Below are 22,921 nucleotides of genomic sequence, written 5' to 3'. Positions count from 1 at the left end.
GCTTTAGGGTCAGCAGATGCACACCACATTTGTTTGGCTGCATGCACGTTTGTGTTCTGCTGAACCTTTTCAAATGTGGTGGCCTTACCACCACATTTGTAGCACAACAACAAAGAACAGACAGCACAACCAAGATAAGCAAGCAACGAACAACAGGGTAAACAACAGATTAACAAGCAAACTAGTATAACCACGACGATAAGTTAAAGACAACTTGGGCATCTCATGCCCCCTGCTTCACACCAGGGTGCTGATCCTGGCCAAAACATTAGTAAGTTCACAGCACTAGTTCAAACAACCACAACAAACTACTAGCACGTTCATACTTAAGACTTCGTACTAGATCTAGAGCGCGAGAGAAATGTCGCTGATGTAGTTGTGCTTGGTGCAGTGAACCCTGCACATGATCAACCTGTCATGGTCGTAAATCTGCACCTTGAGGCCAAGTCCGGAGATCCACGGGATGAGGAGGTCGCCGGGGACGACCCTATGGCGGCGGCAGAAGTACTGCGAGCCGATGCGCGGTGCCTTCGTCACCGGCCACTGCTTCATCGTCTCCATGAACTTGGGCGGGATGATGAGCATTGTGAAATTCTCCATGTCCTTGATCTGAACACAGAAACAGAGTGGATCTCGTGCTCCCTCTTCGTGGCTGGTCCTCGGTGCTCGTCTTCGTGACCGTGGCTAGCTCATGGAAGCGACCCTGCAAGTAGTCAGGGGAAAAATGCAAATCCCAGTACCAATCTAGCATGAACATCAATCCAACGTCACTTGCAAGCACAAATCTAAAACAACAACACCTAGTTTGCATCAAGGCAGTTCACTACTCTACCAATCTAACAACAACAAGGCAGTGCATTAATCTACAACAACACTCAAGAAGCAATCAATTGGACTCGGATCGAATCGAATCCAATCCAAGCCATGCCTAGTACAACAAACCCTAATCTACATCTGCGAGCAAAGGGGGAAATGCAACTTACTGGAGCTGGTGCAGTTGGAGCGTATGCGAGCCGAGGAGAAAACCCCGGTGGGAAGGAGGGGTCGGTCGAAGAGGAAAAAAAGACAATGCCGAGGGCCATTGGCGATGCGCTGGTGCTCCTCGTCACGTGGGAGGTCAAGGAAGTGGGCGCCTTCGTCCATGGCCCTGCTGCGCTCCACGAAGAAAACCCTTGAATGAGGGTAAAAGAAACCCTCTGCCCATTGGGGTTCCAAGCAGCGGTGCTCCCGATGTCCGCTCCGGCAACGCTATCGGACTCAGGACCACTAGGTTCGATTACGGAGGCGGAGCCGTAGTGGCAAACAGCTCATTGGCCCAGCGAGGGGGCTTGGTGCAGAAGGGTGAGGGCATGCAGATGGCCGCCATCAAGTCAGTGCCTTAGTTCGTTAGGTCGGCCACCATCGGTCTTGGATGTTGTTGCTGTCGGCGATGATGGGGGTCAGGGGGCGGCGTGGCGAGGGGCGAGCCATCGGAGGAGAGCAAGGGGCGGTGAAGAGAGTGAGAGGGAGCGGTGTGAATGGAGGAGTGGGCGGTGACACGAGAGAGGGAGGGGTTTATGATACGTCCCGTCCTCCCCCCGCGCTCCCCGAGGCGTGCAGTGAAGAGGCACATGTGGGCGTAGTGAGGCTGGCTCGCAAAAACTGCCGATTCACCGTTCTTCCCGGGTCTGGCCCAGGGGTGCTTTAAGTTCTATGCGGCCCGAAGAAAATGCAGCCCAGGCAACCAAACATATCATTTTCTCCCGCGTGAGGCCGGTTGAACCTAATGCGGGCTATCAAACATGCCCTTGAGTATTCTTCTTCTTCTTATAGTACAAACTTCCATGGCCAAAAATTTATGGAACACCCTTCAAAACCTTTTTGGAGACCGTGGATATGACGACTCTGCTACAATTGCTCTTAAAGAATCGAATTGAATGTGAGCTTCCTACTTTTATCTTTCCCTTGTAAATGCCCCAGATTACGTCTTCACTATGTTTTTTCTCTGATATGGTGATATGCAGATGCAGAAAAACACCTCAATGTAAGTACTCCCAAGTGTCGGCCTGTATAAGCAACTAGGTTCACTATGTTCACAAGCATCGGGTGCCATGTCGTGGTGCAAAATACAAAAGGTGCGCTCATAGACCTACACCAAAGAGATCCATATATACCTCAAAATGTTGAAGACTCTTACTCTGAGCCCCCCTCCCACCCCCAGAAAAAACCTAGTAGGGAGAACTAGCTGGGAAGAGGAAGAAAGCGAGAGTCCAGGAGCAGTGGGGATAGGAACACAGAGGAAAGTATAAATTCTCTATTTTCTCTTCTAGCACTGGATGAGGAGATTTGATTTTGTGTTTTCCCAGTGCCTCCCATTCCTATTGTTCTTTGATTGTCCTCCCATTCCCTTTAGCTTGCACAACCGTCTTAATGGATAGAACAAGATAGTTAATCATATATTAGAACAAGGACATCCAGAACCATCCTTGTGTTTTGCCAGTGCCTTCTATCCCTACGAGAGAAGTGCATATTTCAACCTTCAACTCTTGCCCTAGTCTAATTTACAATCCCCAACTTCTACACCGTCTACATTATACAATGCCGAACTCTTAAAACCGACCATGATTCAACACTCCCTACTTGTTGACCGGTTTTGACCCATTGACCATCCAGTCAGCATGCCCAGGCAGCAAACCACATTAGCAAAAGATAAAATTTTCAAAAAGATCAAAAAATATGTCAAAAAATCCAAAACAAATAAAAAATGTCTTATCTCGGAAAGTCTTCTTTTGATTTTTTTAGGGCAAATGGCTTCACATAGCAGAAGATGGCCATCGGTGGACCTCAATGGGCCCCACAAGTGCAGCCGCCATGCCCCTGAGCTTGTGGGCCCACGGAGGGTCTTCTCTGGTATCTTTTTCTTCCAATATTTTTTGTATATTCCAAAATAAATCTCCGTGAATTTTCACGTCAATTGGACCTCTCGAGAATAGCTATCTTTGTTGTAACTTTTTTAGGCTCAGAATTCCAGCTGCCGGCAATCTCCCTCTTGTGGTGTATCTTGCATTTTAAGAGAGAAAAATCATTAATATTGTATCAAAAAGTGAAATATAACCTCAAAACGATAAAGATAATAGTATGAAAACATGATGCAGAATGGATGTATCAGGGTCCTTCCCGCGGAAGCCCAATGCGCCAAGGTTCTTCCCGCCGCGATGGGGTCCGCTTCAGTGACATCAGACCAGATCCATGGGCAGCACGGGGACTCGCCCAACGCAGAAAGAGGAGGAATATGGATCACCGCTATTAACCACCACCAACCGAAGAAGATAGGGCTGCTTACTGCTCGTCGGTGAAGATGCTTCCCATGACGGAGAGCTCGAGTGGGGGGGGGGGGGGTGAGGGTTCGAGGCAATATGCGAGAGGTGACCCAATTCCTCCCGCCATTTTTTCGAGGACGTGTGAGCTCACGGCATCTCCCCGCTCACACAAGCTTGGCACCGTGTCCCCCTCCCTACATGTCGAGAACCTAACTAAGTGCAAACTACCGAATCGACGTTCCCCACGGGCCTGGCTGAAAGGTACTTTAAGAACCATGTTATGCAGGACCAATGGTGCTCACAGACAATTAAACAGACCAGCACAGGCTAAAAATGCATCATCAAAGCCTAATAGGATGGCGAACCAATCTGTGGTTGAATGGTTAGAACATCAGTCTTGTGTCTGTCCTCTGGCCAGTTCTGACGTAATTTTTCCCTCAAACCGGGTGGGGCTTTGCAGGAGTCCGGGCCACCGCCACACACGCCTCTGACAACCATGGCCCACCGAAAACACTCTCCCTCACGCGCGCGCTTTCCCACCCATAGCAGTCAGCGTCGCTCCAAAGCGCCAGCGTCGCATTCATGCCGGCCCAGAGCGAACACGACCTCTCACTAGAGCCGGCATTGAAGCGACGCGCTAGCCGAGAGTGCCGCCCGCTGCATGCGGCTTCTATCCACATTGCAACGATATTTGTCCTCCCCACCTTCCTTCATTAAACTGGCGCGTCAGCTAAGCAACCTACTCCGGAGCCCCCAGCGGCACACACCTGGCCGACATTAAACACCCCGCGGGCTTGGTGCATAGCATCCATCCTCTATTTAACATGGCCAGGCTCCGGGCAAACTCCACACCACACCTACGCTCTCCATCTCCTCTATGCACCCAACCCGCCATGACCTCGAGCTCCAACGCCCCGTGGGATGGCATCACCGACTAACAGAAGAAGGAGCTCTCTGACATTGCTGCCCGATGGTTGGACTGCCGAGCTAGCAGAATACAGGCTGGCTTGCCGGCCAGCTCTTCAGATGGCAGCGACACTAACGAACCAACGAAGGACAAGCCGACGCCACCCCCATTGCTTGTCCAAGACGACATAACCATGGGCGAGGCATAAGAGGACGATACGGGCATCGGGGCAGATGAGCACCGGCGCGCAGAGAAGCAAGTTAACGACACGGAGAAAGAGGACGCCTACGCGAAGATCGACAAGGCGGGGGCAGAAGTTTATGACGAAGCTGGCACGTCCAATTTCCCATCTCCGGCCAAACTCACCGTATACTGTACCACCTTTATAAATAACCGCCAACTTTCTCCAGATTGCCAGCCACACCCTCGGGACATTTCTTCCTCACCCCCCTCACGTTATCCCAATTGCCACGAGAGTCCTCCCCGCAGCAGCGTAATGAGCCAAGGTTCTCCCGCCGCGACGGGGTCCGGTTCAGGGACAGCAGAGCCGGCCCATGGGCAGCACGGGGACTCCTCCCCCAACGCCGCCGCCGCCGCCTCCGCCACCCCGAGCGCCGTCGCGGCCGATGCTTCCTCCTCCTTCTCGCCGCCACCTCTCCCCCCTGCGGCGCCCCTCCAGCGGCCCCAAGAAGAGCGGGGCGGCGAGCAGGCCGGAGGCTCGAGCTCCGCCGCGGCGGGGGTCGACCGGAATGGCAAGAATCTCCCCTCCGCACCCGCAGTTCCTTCTTCGGAGTCTTCATCTTCGAGCTCCGGGGGCAGCAGCCCCGAGGACGCCGACGCCGCGGCCTCCGGATCCCGGCCGTTCGACAGCACGGCGGTGTTCCAGCAACTGCTACGGGAGCAGACGGCCATCAAGGAGGCGGGTGGGCCGTTGGCCGAGGGGACGAGCAAGAAGAAGAAGCCGGAGGAGGCGCAGGTGATGGCGCGCTTGGTTTGTTGCGACATTCTGTTGTTGTTTCTTGGAGTTCTTGGGAGTCTCTGGAGTGCGTTCTTGAGCGTTTATTGGTTTCTGTCGAGCAGGTGAAATCGTCGCACGCCATAGCGGAGCTCTGCCACAATCTTATAAAGGTATTATAGCCTGAATCTTGGACCTCCTTTTCTGTTCGGGATGTGGAATTGTGATCTCTAAGTTTGTTGAAATCTTGGGGATGATCCAGTCCAGAGTAATAGGAGCAGCATCTTGGGCAAATGTTGGGGACAGTTTGACTTTCTGTAATAGAAGCAGAATCTTGAGCAAATCTTGTGCTAATTAATTGATTATTCTATTTAGCGTGATAGCATATATGATTGCGACTGTAAAATGTAGGGAAATAAATATGAGGATCATGTCTTGGCAGTGGTTCCTGTGATATTTTTGGCAAGACATCTCGCTGCCGCATCAAATGTATCAGTTTTCAGTGTATAGCAGGAATCTTGGGCAAATGTTGGGAGTAGGTTGGTATTCTAGTTTGCCAGCAGTACACAGTCGTTGTTGCTCGTGGATCTTCTGTGAGTCTGGCATCATATTTTGAAGTAAATGACTATCTTGATGTCGTGTCCTGATTACTGCAGCCTTTTAGTAACAGAGCCTGAAGTCAAATGTATGAACCACCTCTGTCAAAAGATTTTGTTATCAGAAAGTTAATCTAGACACTAGTTCAAGACTGCATAACTGGACATAATTTCTGTGAATCATTTGCTGTTTACATGCAAAATCACTGACTACGTACTCCAGTATTTGGTCGAGAAGTTTCACTATTTGGTCGACTGGGACCTGCAACTGACTCAGAAGCCTCAGAATATTATTCCATGTAAATAGTTGCAGAGAATCAAGAAGTTTTAGATGTGCACATTTTGTGGTCTTGCTATTACATTCTTGTTTGTTAATCCCATTGGTTTTTTATTCCCTTATTTCTTGTTGTGAAACGCTTGATCTTCGTGTTGATTATGTGCAATTGTATGGCTGGCAGGATGTCTGAACTTTAACTTTGTTTTCTTGTCAAACAGTTTTTTCTTGGAGAAGAATGGCACTATTCAGAACATGTGAATTACCAGGTTTGACTCCATTTAGCTTTCTGTAATGTTTCAAAATGGAAGTGCATGAATTACCAGGTTCAAAGTTTTATCACATGATACTGTGGTTCGGGGTTCCTGTACAATCCAACTGTTCAGAAGGTTTATCTTCTCTTTTATGGGTACTACATTGTATGTTAACTCTTGGTTATGGTAGTATGATACAACCTGAATCGTATCTGCACTGCTGTTTGTTTATCGGATGTTGATATATAATTTTCCTCCTTCCTTACTGAACACAACCAATTAATACCAATGATGGGATTATACATGCTAGTGGTTTCAAACATCTCCAGAGAACATGAAGCCTGAAAATTGGAACAAAATCAATCTTTCCATCACATTTTTAAACATGTTTCTCCATGTTCGAATCAGTGTAATTTGAATTCCTGTATTTACACTGTTTGTTGCAGACACATCCCATCACTGAAGTCAGAAAGTATTATCGGGTTCCTGATTTGGCTACGGGACAAGGAGTGGACCATCTTGATGCCTATTCAGAATTTAGACGGGTGACTGGAGATGGGGAGTGTTTCTACAGGAGCTTCATATTTTCCTACCTTGTAATCGACTAATTGTCCTCCTCTCTTTTCCTTAGTATAGGATGTAGGTTTACTTATTTAAGTCTCTCTGTTTATGCAAATGTACAACAGGAGCAAGTTCTTGATAGGCAGGACACACATGAGGAACACCGTCTGCTTGATGCTGTTAAAAGAGTGTCTGTGCAACATGCAGATCTAGGATGGACCTCTAAATTTCCCAGGAGCTACAGAGTAAGTTCTTGCCTTCTCCATATTTGTTTTTTCTAAACATGCCTGTAAGGGATGATTCTCTTCAGGTTACAGTACACTTCAAGCTGGATCTGGCAGTCTCACTATCTTTGTTTGTCATTTGCAGGGGATGCACAATTTCTTACAGTAGTGGCATGCCTGCAGTTTTACACTGTTGGCACAAAACTCAAATTTGAAGTTTATTGTCATGTTAACAACCCGGTCGTAACAACGACCTTAAGAGAAATTTACTTGCAAGAACAACGGCAATATAACGGGGAAATAACATAATTTTATGCTTGTTTGAGTACTGTTGCACCTACTGGTTATTATTATGTAGCCATCTCACTGATGTGTTCCTATGCTATAGTATATCCTTAATTAATGACTGACACTTTTCAGGCGAGTTGTCTTAGCTGCGTTCTTTCTTATCTTGCTATTGATCTGTATTCTGTATGTATTATTGTAACCTATGGTTTGTAAGGATTATCTACTGAATTATTTTAGTCGCTGATTCTTTCAGGCATTTAAGAAGCTGATTAAGAAATTAAAGAGATGGAAGAGGCACGGCATGTGGAAGTGGAACAGCATAACATCAACTAGCAGGTTTTTGATTCGCTTCTTTTCTGCAATTCCATCAAAGTATTGTAGCTGAATGCATTCCACCTCATTGACATAATATGTTCCCTTTTTAGCTACCGTAAAGAGAAACTTCTCGAGTTCTTCAGAAGTTACGATACGACGCAAGACAGTGAGAAAACACCCTTGAACTTATATTTCCTTCTCTTCATCATAATTCATGTTTCTGACACATTTTAGTGGTTAGTTCTTACTTTCCTCAGATTAGTAGTAGCCATCTGGATATGCTCGCACAGGGAGGAGTATGAACAGCGTGTACCAGACCTCAGTGAACATTACAGTCTGAAAGATGTCAGTATCAGTGTCTCTCTCCTCCCTTTTATTACATGATGCTGAATTTCCAATGCACCCATTCTTTGATACACAACACTCACTTTACCTGACCCGTTGCTCTACAAACAGTGGTGCTTTGAGCACGTCACTCCATCTCGTGAGTACACGGACCATGTTATGATGACGGCCTTGGCCGAAGCGCTTGAGGTACCCCTTAGAGTGGAGCAACTCAATGGAGGACCTGCTCACGATATCTACACTGGTCCTGGACCTGGAGTTCCTCTTGTGAGTGTGACCCTTCTGTATATGGGCATTCACTATGATGTCCTCTACCCACGCGCTGCTCCTGCCGAGAGTTCAAGTCAACAGAATTCCCAGTGAAAAGATCCTGCTGATTAGAGTTGAAGTCAACAGATTCTGCTGGATGTTGCTGAGTTTAGGTGGTAGAGAGTTAGACATTGGGGTAGCCATAGCATACACTTAGTTGTGCATTCTTCTTCCTCCTCTGTTGGCACAAACAGCTGGTGCCGATACATTGATCAGTAGCTGCTCCCTTGTCTGAAGGTTGACAAGGAAGAAAAACTTGTGGTGTGGTTTGTCTGAATTGTTGGCTGATGTACAGTGAATCTTCTGTGGTCACATTACAACTTGTTAATTGCTTCCATCTTTAATGCTTCCATTCTTGATATCATCCTTGTTGGCATGTTGGCGTTTTTGTTTTTGACATGGGCATGATACGAATTGGTCCACCGGTATGTTATTTCTGAAAGACACAGGTTTGTCATGTCTTGCTCATCTGTTCACAGCAGTGTGGATGATCTTTGTTACCTATCCTAATTTTCTATCCAAGATTCCTAGTGAAGTAGATATGCATCTACTGCTGGTGATAAAAACAATCATTTAATTAGTTTATGTGATTAGTTTATATGTGCTGAACGTCTGTTTGTGATTATTTCTATCTGTGCTGGTTACTCTGCTTGTTCCTGAACTAGATCTAGAACTACAACCAAACAAGTGCACCCAAGAACACAAAATGCAAAAAAAAAAAAAGATCAACCTAGATTTGAGCAGCTGAACAATTGCCCGTGCACTGACACATAATACATATGCATGTAACAGATGATCAGTCATCATCCTTCAATGACACATGGTACATGCAGTAACAAATTATGATAAGGAGCTTTCAACTTGCTTTTACGGCTGCATCATCACATAGTAATTCATGGTCTTGTCCTCTGCTTGAGACGAGATGAGTAAAAAACTTCCATTTGACCAGTAGTAGCGGAGATGATCTTGCTATGCAAGCAGAGAGAAATGAAAAGGTCTGGTAGTTACAGTGTATCACGAGGAACACATGGTGGAAACTGACGAGCCGTTCTTCGGCTTATCAGTAAAGGTTTTAGTTATTGATCTTATGTCAAGATTGGATACTAGCGGAAACATAAACTCCTTCAGCTCAATCTTATGTTAATATTGAACACATGTATATTGCTAAATATGAAGTAAGTCAGTATTGAGAACACCATAGATGATCACTCGGGGAAAAAAGCCTTGATAAAAAGGCAAAATCAGTTCTCCAGTTCAAGAAATTAATAGACATAAGGCAAGTAGATTAGTAAGTAGTACTAAGTATAGTATGAAGAACACTAGTTAAAAGAGCAGAATAATTCTTCAGTTCAAGAAACATCATGTAGAATAGTTTGCACATATTTCAACGCACGTCAAAAGAGCCTGATAACTTTAGAATCAACATGGACAACATTCACTTCCTTCAACATGGAAGGGTGTCAAAACATGTATAGATTGCACGAAACCGCAAAATAGTGAGAGCTTATTGATCATAACTTTATTTGCATCAACAAAGATGCTAGTAGGCTCATACTGGATCCCATTCGTACATATTGCAGCTCTAGAGGAATACAAACATCTAGAGATTAGGAAGCACCAGCTCACTCAACAACTTTAGATGAAAGACAACATAAATAACTACGTACTATTCTAGTGTCTGAAAGAAAGTGTGTGGAACAAGAGTTTGTTTCAGCTGCAATTGACTAGCAATGACTTTGTCGTGATGAAAACTGCCGACCAACTTACCTTCCATGTCAACCTGAAGTAGCCATCCAGCAAACTGGACTAGCACGAGCTACTCACCATCCCCATGTATGACCACCGGATACAAGGAATCATCATGTCCTCCACACAATAACTTCATCTCAGTAACCGGCAATTCAATCTTGCACTTGAAGGTCCAGACCATATTTTCATAGTCCTTCAACACCCAGATATCGATGATAGACGCATCATCATTACAGCTGAACATGCCGAGCATGCCGTCCATGTCAAACAGGTCATTGTAGAGAGGAAAGCCTGGAGCAACTTGAACAACTGGAGCCTGCATATGCTGAAACGACTCAGTTGTGGTGTCGAATACAAGTACCATGTCGCTTCCATTCTCACGTTGCTCTAGGTACCAATGCATGTTGCCATGTAACAAGATAACTGCCCCATGCCCACAGCGTGAAAGCACTTGTTCCGCCTCCGGCAGGCACCCGATGTTCCTTGATGGCTGGACGGAACCCAATTCAAAGATGCTCCCAATACCAGTACCATGTCGCTTCCATTCTCACGTTGCTCTAGGTACCAATGCATGTTGCCATGTAACAAGATAACTGCCCTATGCCCACAGCGTGAAAGCACTTGTTCCGCCTCCGGCAGGCACCCGATGTTCCTTGATGGCTGGACGGAACCCAATTCAAAGATGCTCCCAATACCAGTACCATGTCGCTTCCATTCTCACGTTGCTCTAGGTACCAATGCATGTTGCCATGTAACAAGATAACTGCCCCATGCCCACAGCGTGAAAGCACTTGTTCCGCCTCCGGCAGGCACCCGATGTTCCTTGATGGCTGGACGGAACCCAATTCAAAGATGCTCCCAATACCAGTACCATGTCGCTTCCATTCTCACGTTGCTCTAGGTACCAATGCATGTTGCCATGTAACAAGATAACTGCCCCATGCCCACAGCGTGAAAGCACTTGTTCCGCCTCCGGCAGGCACCCGATGTTCCTTGATGGCTGGACGGAACCCAATTCAAAGATGCTCTCAATACCAGTACCATGTCGCTTCCATTCTCACGTTGCTCTAGGTACCAATGCATGTTGCCATGTAACAAGATAACTGCCCCATGCCCACAGCGTGAAAGCACTTGTTCCGCCTCCGGCAGGCACCCGATGTTCCTTGATGGCTGGACGGAACCCAATTCAAAGATGCTCCCAATACCAGTACCATGTCGCTTCCATTCTCACGTTGCTCTAGGTACCAATGCATGTTGCCATGTAACAAGATAACTGCCCCATGCCCACAGCGTGAAAGCACTTGTTCCGCCTCCGGCAGGCACCCGATGTTCCTTGATGGCTGGACGGAACCCAATTCAAAGATGCTCCCAATACCAGTACCATGTCGCTTCCATTCTCACGTTGCTCTAGGTGCCAATGCATGTTGCCATGTAACAAGATAACTGCCCCATGCCCACAGCGTGAAAGCACTTGTTCCGCCTCTGGCAGGCACCCGATGTTCCTTGATGGCTGGACGGAACCCAATTCAAAGATGCAGCAACCACCATCACGGACATATATTTCCTTATTTTCATCCTCAATTTCTTCCTCATTTTTATCATACAGCAGTATCCGGTACTCGCCCGTGGGGTGGTGCCGGTACATTCCCAAGGGCATCATGAAGTCACAAAGCACCGGCAGGGGAGCGCACTGACGAGTGGCCGGGTTGCAGATGGAGAAGCAGGCGCCCTCCGTGTCATAGGACAGGAGGAGGAGGCCGTCGCAGGAGGCCACCACGCTACAGTTGCTCTCATCAAGCTGGGTGAAGTGTTGGAGCTGGGCGAGGAGGCCGTCGCAGGAGGCCACCACGCTACAGTTGCTCTCATCAAGCTGGGTGAAGTGTTGGAGCTGGGCGAGGAGGCCGTCGCAGGAGGCCACCACGCTACAGTTGCTCTCATCAAGCTGGGTGAAGTGTTGGAGCTGGGCGTCGGCGGTGGCCGGGTGGTCGAAAACAATGATGTCTCGGTCGTATTCGCTGCTGCCGTAATCTTGACCAGAGGCGACGAGGAGGGTGGGCTGGCGAGCGTGGTGGGTGAGGAGGAAATCGCGGGTGGAGGTAGTGCGGCGCCAGGAAGGGTGGACGGCGCGGCAGCGGAGGAGGGATTTGGGGTCGAGGCGGACGAGGATATCCCAGACGACGATGTCGTCCGGGAGGCCAGGTAGGAGAGGCGTCGCTCCTGCGCTAGTGGCATCCGCCATGGTCGCCGGCCTGGCTGTGGCTGGGAGGCTGCCGATCGTCGTCCGGGAGCAAAGATAAGAAGACGGAGTAGGTGATGGATAGTCCTAGTAACCAGGAGCTAACGGCCTTGACTTGACTCTATCCAATACGACCGGGTCGTTCGGATCGAACGGAACGACCCACTCCATCCAATGACACGTGGGTCCGCGAATCTCAAAGCAGCCACTCCACATCTTCCCCAACAGGCCGTTATCTGTTCCTGTGCTGTACGGGCATGTAGAACTATCCTGGCGTGAGTCGGCAGCGGCGGGAGGCTCGCCGGCGACCTCGTGGAGTTGATGCTCACCTATTTCGTGCAGCCTTCTTGCACTCGGAAAGTCCATGGAAAAATCGGTCAATTCCTGTGGCTCATGCTCCTTTTCTCGGCGATTTCCCCCCTTGCTCTCGCCGTAAATGCACGCGGCGGTGGCGGCATGCGGCAGCCTTCGCGGGGAACCGTCACTGGCATCATCCGAGCTGCGTTGTCCAGCAGGGAGTACTGCTGCGGCCGTGACGGCATCTCCATCGACGGCACCGGCCTCCTCGGGTGCGACCTCAGCCTCTCCGGTAGCTTCTCCCATTCTCCCTTTCTACCAAAAGAATGCTGAACGTTGGTATCTCATGCACACACACGACAATTCTCAAACTGACTATTGATTACTGCATCTGATGATTGCTTGAACATGTGTGACAATGGACGGCATGAGAGCAAGCATTTCTTCTCCCGTCTTTCTAAGGCGTACAAGGTTGTAAGGAGGAAGCATCACAAGATACAGACAGAGCGCAGCGTGCACATAAAATGGCACAAGACCCTGGTGAACGGCATAATAGTCTATCGTTGAAGACTAACATCAACAAACGGCTGGAGAAAGACCCTGGTGCTCTACAAAGGGTCCAGCAACAAGAGGGACAAGACCAAGTGGGTGATGCACCGGTAACACCTCGACAAATATCAAGGACGAGAAGGAGGGGGGAGCTAATGGTCTGCAAGATCTACTACTAAACGGAAGATCCCAAGAAAAGAAAGGCATCAAGGAAGAAGCATTAATCTTATGTACAAATCTCTGTTGTGTTGATTTCCTGAAACACCCTCCTGATACTTATGTAAACTATCTATTGTATATGTGCAATGCATGTTAATATTATGCAAGATAATTGTATTGCACATTAATATTATAAAGATATAAATTATATATTAATATTAGGTAGGATATAATACTTGGTTAATACCGATGCTGATATTTAGGCATGATATCAATTAATGGATGATGGTGCTAAATGTGTTAGTGATAAACATGTTTGACGCTGAACACTAGCGGCGTAGATCATTGGATAGATGAGGTTGAACGAATGAGATTTGTTGGATCCCGGCAACTCGCTCTTTCTATGTTGGTATTGATATAGACATAGAATCAGTCTCTGTAGTTCTTGATGATGTATATATCTGGCATGTTTCCGGCATGATAGATATGGATGAGAGTTAGGCTGTGTCCCAGACTCTTGCTTGGACTATTACGGCGATATGTTGCTCTAGGTTAGCGTTTGGTGTGCTACTTTTGGTTACTTTGCTATAGCAACGCTTATAATAGCTTCCAGTTCAGTTTCATATAGTTACGCTCACTTCTCATCTATATTTGGTTTTTGCGCCACGGGTGCAACATGCCATCTAGTTTTCATTAAGGAGAAGGATCCAAACAAGCATATGAGGTTGCATGAATAAGATCATGACAAACATTTGAAACAGAAATAAAGATTACAAGAAAGCACCACGTGCCCGTCGCAACCTAAGTCTACTCCTCTCTCGCCAGCATCTGCCTAGCCTCCGTCCACCTTTTGTGCAACCGCACTCACCGCCATTTGATCCGAGAAATTTGGGTTCAAATTTTGCCGCTTGGACTAGTTTTCCCTCTAGCTAACCCCCCTTTCCCTGGTGTACCTCGACAATAAGCCACCTCCTGGTTGCATCGTCCATAGCATGTTAGTTTGACTCTTGGCCGAGTGAAATAATTCAACTATCTATAGAACCTATTGTCGGAGTAATGGGCCATGGGTAGGCTAACCCGAGGCCCAAAACATTTCAAGACAGCGGGGCTGACTGCGCCCCTCGAGACGACAGATGAAGAGCCGCCTTCTGGAGGACGGCTGAAGGAACAGTCGGCTGCCCGCATGCAGCCAAGTCCTACAGGCGAGGTCAAGACCGGCCGACTCCCGCCTGGCGGCTTCCAGAGAAGCCGGTCATGGGGAGTCGGCCCACGGCACCAACAAAGCCCATGCCCTCATCATGGGGGATGGGACAGGGAGTGGCAACAGTGAAGCCCACTCCCTCCCCTTTTTCAGGAGATGGCTAGGCCACAGTGCGCTGTACCAACGAAGATCTCCGTCTGGCGCGGCACTGTTGCCATGCCATCCTTGACATCAGCAATAGTGGGCGGAGTCCTGTGCCCACGACGGCCTGTCAGTATGGTCCACGGATGACGGGCCCTACCAGTCAGCGAGAGTCCAGAAGACGGCAAGAGCGCCACCAGTCGGATCCGTAGGGAGCCGGGACCCGGGAGTCGGCCTGCCCCTCCCACGGGTTCCCCGCGGCATTAACCAGACGAGACCGGGAGCGGCTACAGTGATCACCCGCCAGACGGGGGGGGGGGGGGGGGGGCTGTAGCCACGACCCCATGACCAAGCCTGCGTCATTAGAGGCACGACTACAGTAAACAACAGCCGGCAAGACCAGCAAGCGGCGGGTACATCCTGTCGGCTTCGTACCAGACCAGTCGGCGGGGCCCGCCAGTCGGCGGAAGGGCCGGAGGGCGAAGAGACTGACGGCTGGGCCATGCGCCCAAACAGTTTACCATTGTACCCTTGGGGGGCCGGGTAGGCCTATATAAACCCCCCAGGGCACCCATGCAAAGGGTTCCTAACCATTAGAACTAGACCAGATCCTAGAGGGAGGAGAGAGCCGACCCTGCCTTCTCCTACCTTCAGCATACAGCTCGAGGAGCACCTTTGTATTCACTTTGCCTTAGTGACCATGCGGAGACCCCGCAGAGCAGGACTAGGGGTGTACACCGGCGTTCGTGTCTACGCCTCATCCCGTTTCCAGGCACCAGCGACGTTCTACTCGCCCCCACCATGATAAGCCATCCATTGGCATATGTCGCACCCAACCCCCGACATTTGGCACCCACCGTGGGGTCAGGTGCACCGTCGTCCGGAGACCTGTTCTGGACGGGAACCCTCTTCCTCCCTGACGAGAGCAGCCAACCCGACACGCCAGACGGAGTCTGCGCCGACGCGCTGCATGGCACTGAAATCGCCTACGCGGCCAGTTGCCTCGCCGATCTTGTCGGTGAGGTCCGCCTCTCCGACGAGCCCGCGCCCGACGCGGGCACAGGCGGCCCCGAGAGCCTCCTCGCGGGCCTCCTCGATCAACTCCATGTCGCCAGCGAGCCAGCTGGGGACTTGGAGTCCGTAGGCTCCACTGATCCGATGTTGGTTGACTCCGACACCGCATCGCTTGACACGTTCCCCACAAACGTGGTGGTCTATGACAAGCCGCTCCCTTGTGCGGAGAGCGGCGGAAGCACCGTCACGGAAGTGCTTGTCATTGATCATGACGAGCACTCCGGTAGGGGTGATTATGACCGGCTCAACGCGGCGCTGCAAGACCTGGCAGCGCCCATTCCCGAAGACACCGACGCCGAGACACTGGAGGCACGCCGCCTTCAGCTAGTTGAAGGCGCCAAAAAGCTGGCCAGCATGAGACGCCTATCAGAGGCCCACCAGCGCGAGATGGACCGCGCTGTGGGCGGCACGCCAGCTTCAGCTGGGCCTAGCCGCCTTGGCACGGTCCAGCAGCGCGGCGTGGCGATCGCTGACATGTTCGAGGCAAATCGCCCCGTTTACGCCACGCCTGCGGAGGACATTCGAGCCGCCCAGGCGGCGGCAGACGAGCTGGACAAGTTCGAGGGCGAAGAACGTCACTTGATGATGGAGCGCGTCCAGCGACTCCTTGACGCGGCTGCGGAGCAAAACGAGGCCGACTGCCGCACTGACGCACCGCACCGACAAAATGACAACCTGCCTCCCCGCCGAGACCAAGGCGCGACGTCTCGGACGCCGACTGGTGGCGTCCGCAGAAGAAAGGACAAGGAGCCGGCTGCCAGCCGTAGTCGGACTCGCATCACCATAGAGCGCGACCGAGACGGCCGCCCAAGAACAGTGGAACGACGGGACGACTGTCCGCCTCCTCCCCCTCGAAGGGAAAGGAGAGTCTCCCCGCCGCCTATTGATCACCCGACGCTCGGCAACCGCCTCGGCCACCGAGAGGGAGTCGGAGAGAATGACGCCCTGTTGGGGAACATTGCAGAAAACAAAAATTTTCCTACGGTTTCACCAAGATCCATCTATGAGTTCATCTAGCAACGAGTGATTGGATTGCATCTACATACCTTTGTAGATCACGCACGGAAGCGTTCAAAGAACGGGGACGAGGAAGTCGTACTCGACGTGATCCAAATCACCGGAGATCCTAGCGCCGAACGGACGGCACCTCCGCGTTCAACACACGTACGGTCAGCGTAACGTCTCCTTCTTCTTGATCCAGCAAGGGGAAAGGAGAGGTTGAGGAAGATGGCTCCAACAGCAGCACGACGGCGTGGTGGTGGTGGAGCTGCAGTACTCCGGCAGGGCTTCGCCAAGCACTATGGAGGAGGAGGATGTGTTGGAGAGGGAGAGGGAGGCACCAAAAGGCAAGGGTAAGAAGTCCTCCATCTCCCCACTATATATAGGAGGGCCAAGGGGGGGGGGGGCGCCGGCCCTAGGAGATCCAATCTCCTAGGGGGGTGCGGCCAAGGGGAGGAATCCCTCCTCCCCAAGGCACCTAGGAGGTGCCTTCCCCTTTTGGGACTCTTCCCTTCTTGAACCCTAGGCGCATGGGCCTCTTGGGGCTGGTGCCCTTGGCCCATATAGGCCAAGGCGCACCCCCTACAGCCCATGTGGCCCCCCGGGGCAGGTGGCCCCACCCGGTGGACCCCCGGGACCCTTCCGGTGGTCCCGGTACAATACCGGTGACCCCGAAACTTGTCCCGATGCCCGAAATAGCACTTTCTATATATAATTCTTTACCTTCGGACCATTCCAGAACTCCTCGTGACGTCCGGGATCTCATCTGGGACTCCGAACAACATTCGGGTTACTGCATATACATGTCCCTACAACCCTAGCGTCACCGAACCTTAAGTGTGTAGACCCTACGGGTTCGGGAGACATGTAGACATGACCGAGACGACTCTCCGGTCAATAACCAACAGCGGGATCTGGATACCCATGTTGGCTCCCACATGCTCCTCGATGATCTCATCGGATGAACCACGATGTCGAGGATTCAAGCAACCCCACATACAATTCCCTTCGTCAATCGGTATGTTACTTGCCCGAGATTTGATCGTCGGTATCCCAATACCTCGTTCAATCTCGTTACCGGCAAGTCACTTTACTCGTACCGTAATGCATGATCCCGTGACCAGACACTTGGTCACTTTGAGCTCATTATGATGATGCATTACCGAGTGGGCCCAGTGATACCTCTCCGTCATACGGAGTGACAAATCCCAGTCTTGATCCGTGTCAACCCAACAGACACTTTCGGAGATACCCGTAGTATACCTTTATAGTCACCCAGTTACGTTGTGACGTTTGGCACACCCAAAGCACTCCTACGGTATCCGGGAGTTACACGATCTCATGGTCTAAGGAAAAAATACTTGACATTGGAAAATTCTAGCAAACGAACTATACGATCTTATGCTATGTTTAGGATTGGGTCTTGTCCATCACATCATTCTCCTAATGATGTGATCTCATTATCAATGACATTCAATGTCCATAGTCAGGAAACCATGATTATCTGTTGATCAGCGAGCTAGTCAACTAGAGGCTTACTAGGGACATGTTGGTGTCTATTATTCACACATGTATTACGATTTCCGGATAACACAATTGTAGCATGAATAAAGACAATTATCATGAACAAGGAAATATAATAATAATGCTTTTATTATTGCCTCTAGGGCATATTTCCAACAGTCTCCCACTTGCACTAGAGTCAATAATCTAGTTACATTGTGATGAATCGAACACCCATGGAATTCTGGTGTTGATCATGTTTTCCTCTAGGGAGAGGTTTAGTCAATGGATCTGCTACATTCAGGTCCGTATGTACTTTACAAATATCTATGTCTCCATTTTGAACATTTTCACGAATGGAGTTGAAGCGATGCTTGATGTGCCTGGTCTTCTTGTGAAACCTGGGCTCCTTTGCAAGTGCAATAGCTCCAGTGTTGTGACAGAAGAGTTTGATTGGCCCCGACGCATTGGGTATGACTCCTAGGTCGGTGATGAACTCCTTCACCCAAATTGCTTCATGTGCTGCCTCCGAGGCTGCCATGTACTCCGTTTCACATGTAGATCCCGCCACGACGCTCTGCTTGCAACTGCACCAGCTTACTGCCCCACCATTCAAAATATACACGTATCTGGTTTGTGACTTTGAGTCATCCAGATCTGTGTCGAAGCTAGCGTCGACGTAACCCTTTACGACGAGCTCTTCGTCACCTCCATAGACGAGAAACATTTCCTTAGTCCTTTTCAGGTACTTCAGGATATTCTTGACCGCTGTCCAGTGTTCCTTGCCGGGATTACTTTGGTACCTACCTACCAAACTTACGGCAAGGTTTACATCAGGTCTGGTACACAACAAGGCATACATAATAGAACCTATGGCTGAGGCATAGGGGATGACACTCATCTCTTCTATATCTTCTGCCGTGGTCGAACATTGAGCTGAGCTCAATTTCACACCTTGCAACACAGGCAAGAACCCCTTCTTAGACTGATCCATATTGAACTTCTTCAATATCTTATCAAGGTATGTGCTTTGTGAAAGACCTATGAGGCATCTTGATCTATCTCTGTAGATCTTGATGCCTAATATATAAGCAGCTTCTCCAAGGTCCTTCATTGAAAAACTTTTATTCAAGTAGGCCTCAATGTTGTCCAAGAGTTCTATATCATTTCCCATCAAAAGTATGTCATCTACATATAATATGAGAAATGCTACAGAGCTCCCACTCACTTTCTTGTAAACACAGGCTTCTCCATAAGTCTGCGTAAACCCAAACGCTTTGATCATCTCATCAAAGCGAATGTTCCAACTCCGAGATGCTTGCACCAGCCCATAAATCGAGCGTTGGTGCTTGCACACCTTGTCAGCATTCTTAGGATCGACAAAACCTTCCGGCTGCATCATATACAATTCTTCCTTAAGGAAACCATTAAGGAATGCCGTTTTGACTTTCATTTGCCATATTTCATAATCATAGAATGCGGAAATCGCTAACATGATTCGGACGGACTTCAGCTTCGCTACCGGTGAGAAAGTCTCATCGTAGTCAACCCCTTGAACTTGTCGATATCACTTAGCGGCAAGCCGAGCTTTATAGATGGTCACATTACCATCCGCGTCTGTCTTCTTCTTAAAGATCCATTTATTTTCTATGGCTCGCCGCTCAACGGGCAAGTCAGTCAAAGTCCATACTTCGTTTTCATACATGGATCCTATCTCGGATTTCATGGCTTCTAGCCATTTGTCAGAATCCGGGCCCGCCATCGCTTCTTCATAGTTCGAAGGTTCACCGTTGTCTAACAACATGATTTCCAAGACAGGGTTGCCGTACCACTCTGGTGCGGAACGTGTCCTTGTGGACCTTCGAATTTCAGTAGGAGCTTGATCAGAAGTATCTTGATCATCATCATTAACTTCCTCTCTAGTCAGTGCAGGCACCTCAGGAACATTTTCTTGAGTTGCGCCATTTTCCGGTTCAAGAGGTAATACTTCATCAAGTTCTACGTTCCTCCCACTTACTTCTTTCGAGAGAAACTCCTTCTCTAGAAAGGATCCATTCTTGGCAACAAAGATCTTGCCTTTGGATCTGAGGTAGAAGGTATACCCAATAGTTTCTTTAGGGTATCCTATGAAGACGCATTTCTCCGACTTGGGTTCGAGCTTTTCAGGTTGAAGTTTCTTGACATAAGCATCGCATCCCCAAACTTTTAGAAACGACAGCTTAGGTTTCTTCCCAAACCATAATTCAAACGGTGTCGTCTCAACGGATTTCGACGGAGCCCTATTTAAAGTGAATGCGGCAGTCTCTAAAGCATAGCCCCAAAAAGATAGCGGTAAATAGGCAAGAGACATCATAGATCGCACCATATCTAATAGAGTGCGATTACGACGTTCGGACACACCATTACGCTGAGGTGTTCCAGGCGTCGTGAGTTGTGAAACTATTCCACATTTTCTTAAGTGTGTGCCAAACTCGTGACTCAAGTATTCTCCTCCACGATCTGATCGCAGGAATTTGATTTTCCTGTCACGTTGATTCTCAACCTCACTCTGAAATTCCTTGAACTTTTCAAAGGTCTCAGACTTGTGTTTCATTAAGTAGACATACCCATATCTACTCAAGTCATCAGTGAGGGTGAGAACATAACGATAGCCACCGCGAGCCTCAACACTCATTGGACCGCATACATCAGTATGTATGATTTCCAATAAGTTGGTTGCTCGCTCCATTGTTCCTGAGAACGGAGTCTTGGTCATTTTACCCATGAGGCATGGTTCGCACGTGTCAAATGATTCGTAATCAAGAGACTCTAAAAGTCCATCAGCATGGAGCTTCTTCATGCGTTTGACACCTATGTGACCAAGACGGCAATGCCACAAGTATGTGGGACTATCATTATCAATCTTACATCTTTTGGTACTCACACTATGAACATGTGTAGCATTACGCTCGAGATTCATTAAGAATAAACCATTCACCATCGGAGCATGACCATAAAACATATCTCTCATATAAATAGGACAACCATTATTCTCGGATTTAAATGAGTAGCCATCTCGTATTAAACGAGATCCTGATACAATGTTCATGCTCAAACTTGGCACTAAATAACAATTATTGAGGTTCAAAACTAATCCCGTAGGTAAATGTAGAGGCAGCATGCCGACGGCGATCACATCGACCTTGGAACCATTCCCGACGCGCATCGTTACGTCGTCCTTCGCCAGTCTCCGCTTATTCCGCAGCTCCTGCTTTGAGTTACAAATGTGAGCAACTGCACCGGTATCAAATACCCAGGAGCTACTACGAGTACTGGTAAGGTACACATCAATTACATGTATATCACATATACCTTTTGTTTTGCCGGCCTTCTTGTTCGCTAAGTATTTGGGGCAGTTCCGTTTCCAGTGACCACTTTCCTTGCAATAAAAGCACTCAGTCTCGGGCTTGGGTCCATTCTTTGGCTTCTTCCCGGCAGCCTGCTTGCCGGGCGCGGCAACTCCCTTGCCGTCCTTCTTAAAAGCTTTCTTACCCTTGCCCTTCTTGAACTTAGTGGTTTTATTCACCATCAACACTTGATGTTCCTTTTTGACTTCTACCTCTGCTGATTTCAGCATTGCAAATACTCCAGGAATGGTCTTTTCCATCCCCTGCATATTGAAGTTCATCACAAAGCTCTTGTAGCTCGGTGGAAGCGACTGAAGGATTCTGTCAATGACCGCGTCATCCGGGAGATTAACTCCCAGCTGAGTCAAGCGGTTATACAACCCAGACATAGTGAGTATGTGCTCACTGACAGAACTGTTTTCCTCCATCTTACAGCTGAAGAACTTGTCGGAGACTTCATATCTCTCACCCGGGCATGAGCTTGGAAAACCATTTTCAGCTCTTCGAACATCTCATATGCTCCGTGTCTCTCAAAACGCTTTTGGAGCCCCGGCTCTAAGCTGTAAAGCATGCTGCACTGAACGAGGGAGTAGTCATCGGTACGTGCCTGCCAAGCGTTCATAACGTCTTGTTCTGCAGGGAGAACAGGTGCGTCACCTAGCGGTGCTTGTACGACATAATCTTTCTTGGCAGCTATGAGGATGATCCTCAGGTTCTAGACCCTGTCCGTGTAGTTGCTGCCATCGTCTTTCAGCTTGGTTTTCTCTAGGAACACGTTGAAGTTGAGGACTACGTTGGCCATTTGATCTACAAGACATATTGTAAAATATTTAGACTAAGTTCATGATAATTAAGTTCATCTAATCAAATTATTCAATGAACTCCCACTTAGATAGACATCCCTCCTATAATCTAAGTATAACATGATCCGAGTTAACTAGGCCGTGTCCGATCATCACGTGAGACGGACTAGTCAACGTCGTGAACATCTTCATGTTGATCGTATCTTTTATACGACTCATGCTCGACCTTTCGGTCTTCTGTGTTCCGAGGCCATGTCTGTACATGCTAGGCTCGTCAAGTCAACCTAAGTGTTTTGCATGTGTAAATCTGTCTTACACCCGTTGTATGTGAACGTTAGAATCTATCACACCCGATCATCACGTGGTGCTTCGAAACAACGAACTATCACAACGGTGCACAGTTAGGGGGAACACTTTCTTGAAATTATTATGAGGGATCATCTTATTTACTACCGTCGTTCTAAGTAAACAAGATGCATAAATATGATAAACATCAC

General features: G+C 48.8%; 1 protein-coding gene across 2 annotated transcripts; it reads left to right on the top strand.

The window, feature by feature from the left end:
- The first annotated feature begins 4,656 nt into the window (after positions 1-4,656).
- LOC123063322 (uncharacterized) lies at positions 4,657-8,671 on the top strand. Of its 2 annotated transcripts, none has more exons than XM_044487073.1 (9): positions 4,657-5,182; positions 5,287-5,334; positions 6,253-6,300; positions 6,732-6,881; positions 6,972-7,091; positions 7,612-7,694; positions 7,784-7,839; positions 7,908-8,018; positions 8,130-8,419. In XM_044487073.1, the coding sequence occupies exons 1-8, from the start codon at positions 4,703-4,705 to the stop codon at positions 7,973-7,975; spliced, it is 1,053 nt and encodes a 350-aa protein (XP_044343008.1). In that variant the 5' UTR covers positions 4,657-4,702; the 3' UTR covers positions 7,976-8,018; positions 8,130-8,419. The 2 variants fall into 2 exon arrangements, with proteins under 2 accessions (XP_044343008.1, XP_044343007.1); XM_044487072.1 differs by having other exon boundaries at positions 4,670-5,182; positions 7,915-8,018; positions 8,130-8,671.
- Positions 8,672-22,921: the final 14,250 nt, after the last annotated feature.

This window comes from Triticum aestivum, chromosome 3A (genome assembly GCF_018294505.1).
Source record: "Triticum aestivum cultivar Chinese Spring chromosome 3A, IWGSC CS RefSeq v2.1, whole genome shotgun sequence".
Lineage (NCBI taxonomy): Eukaryota > Viridiplantae > Streptophyta > Magnoliopsida > Poales > Poaceae > Triticum > Triticum aestivum.
Note: the sequence above shows the minus strand (reverse complement) of the source record. Positions and strands in the feature narration are given on the sequence as shown.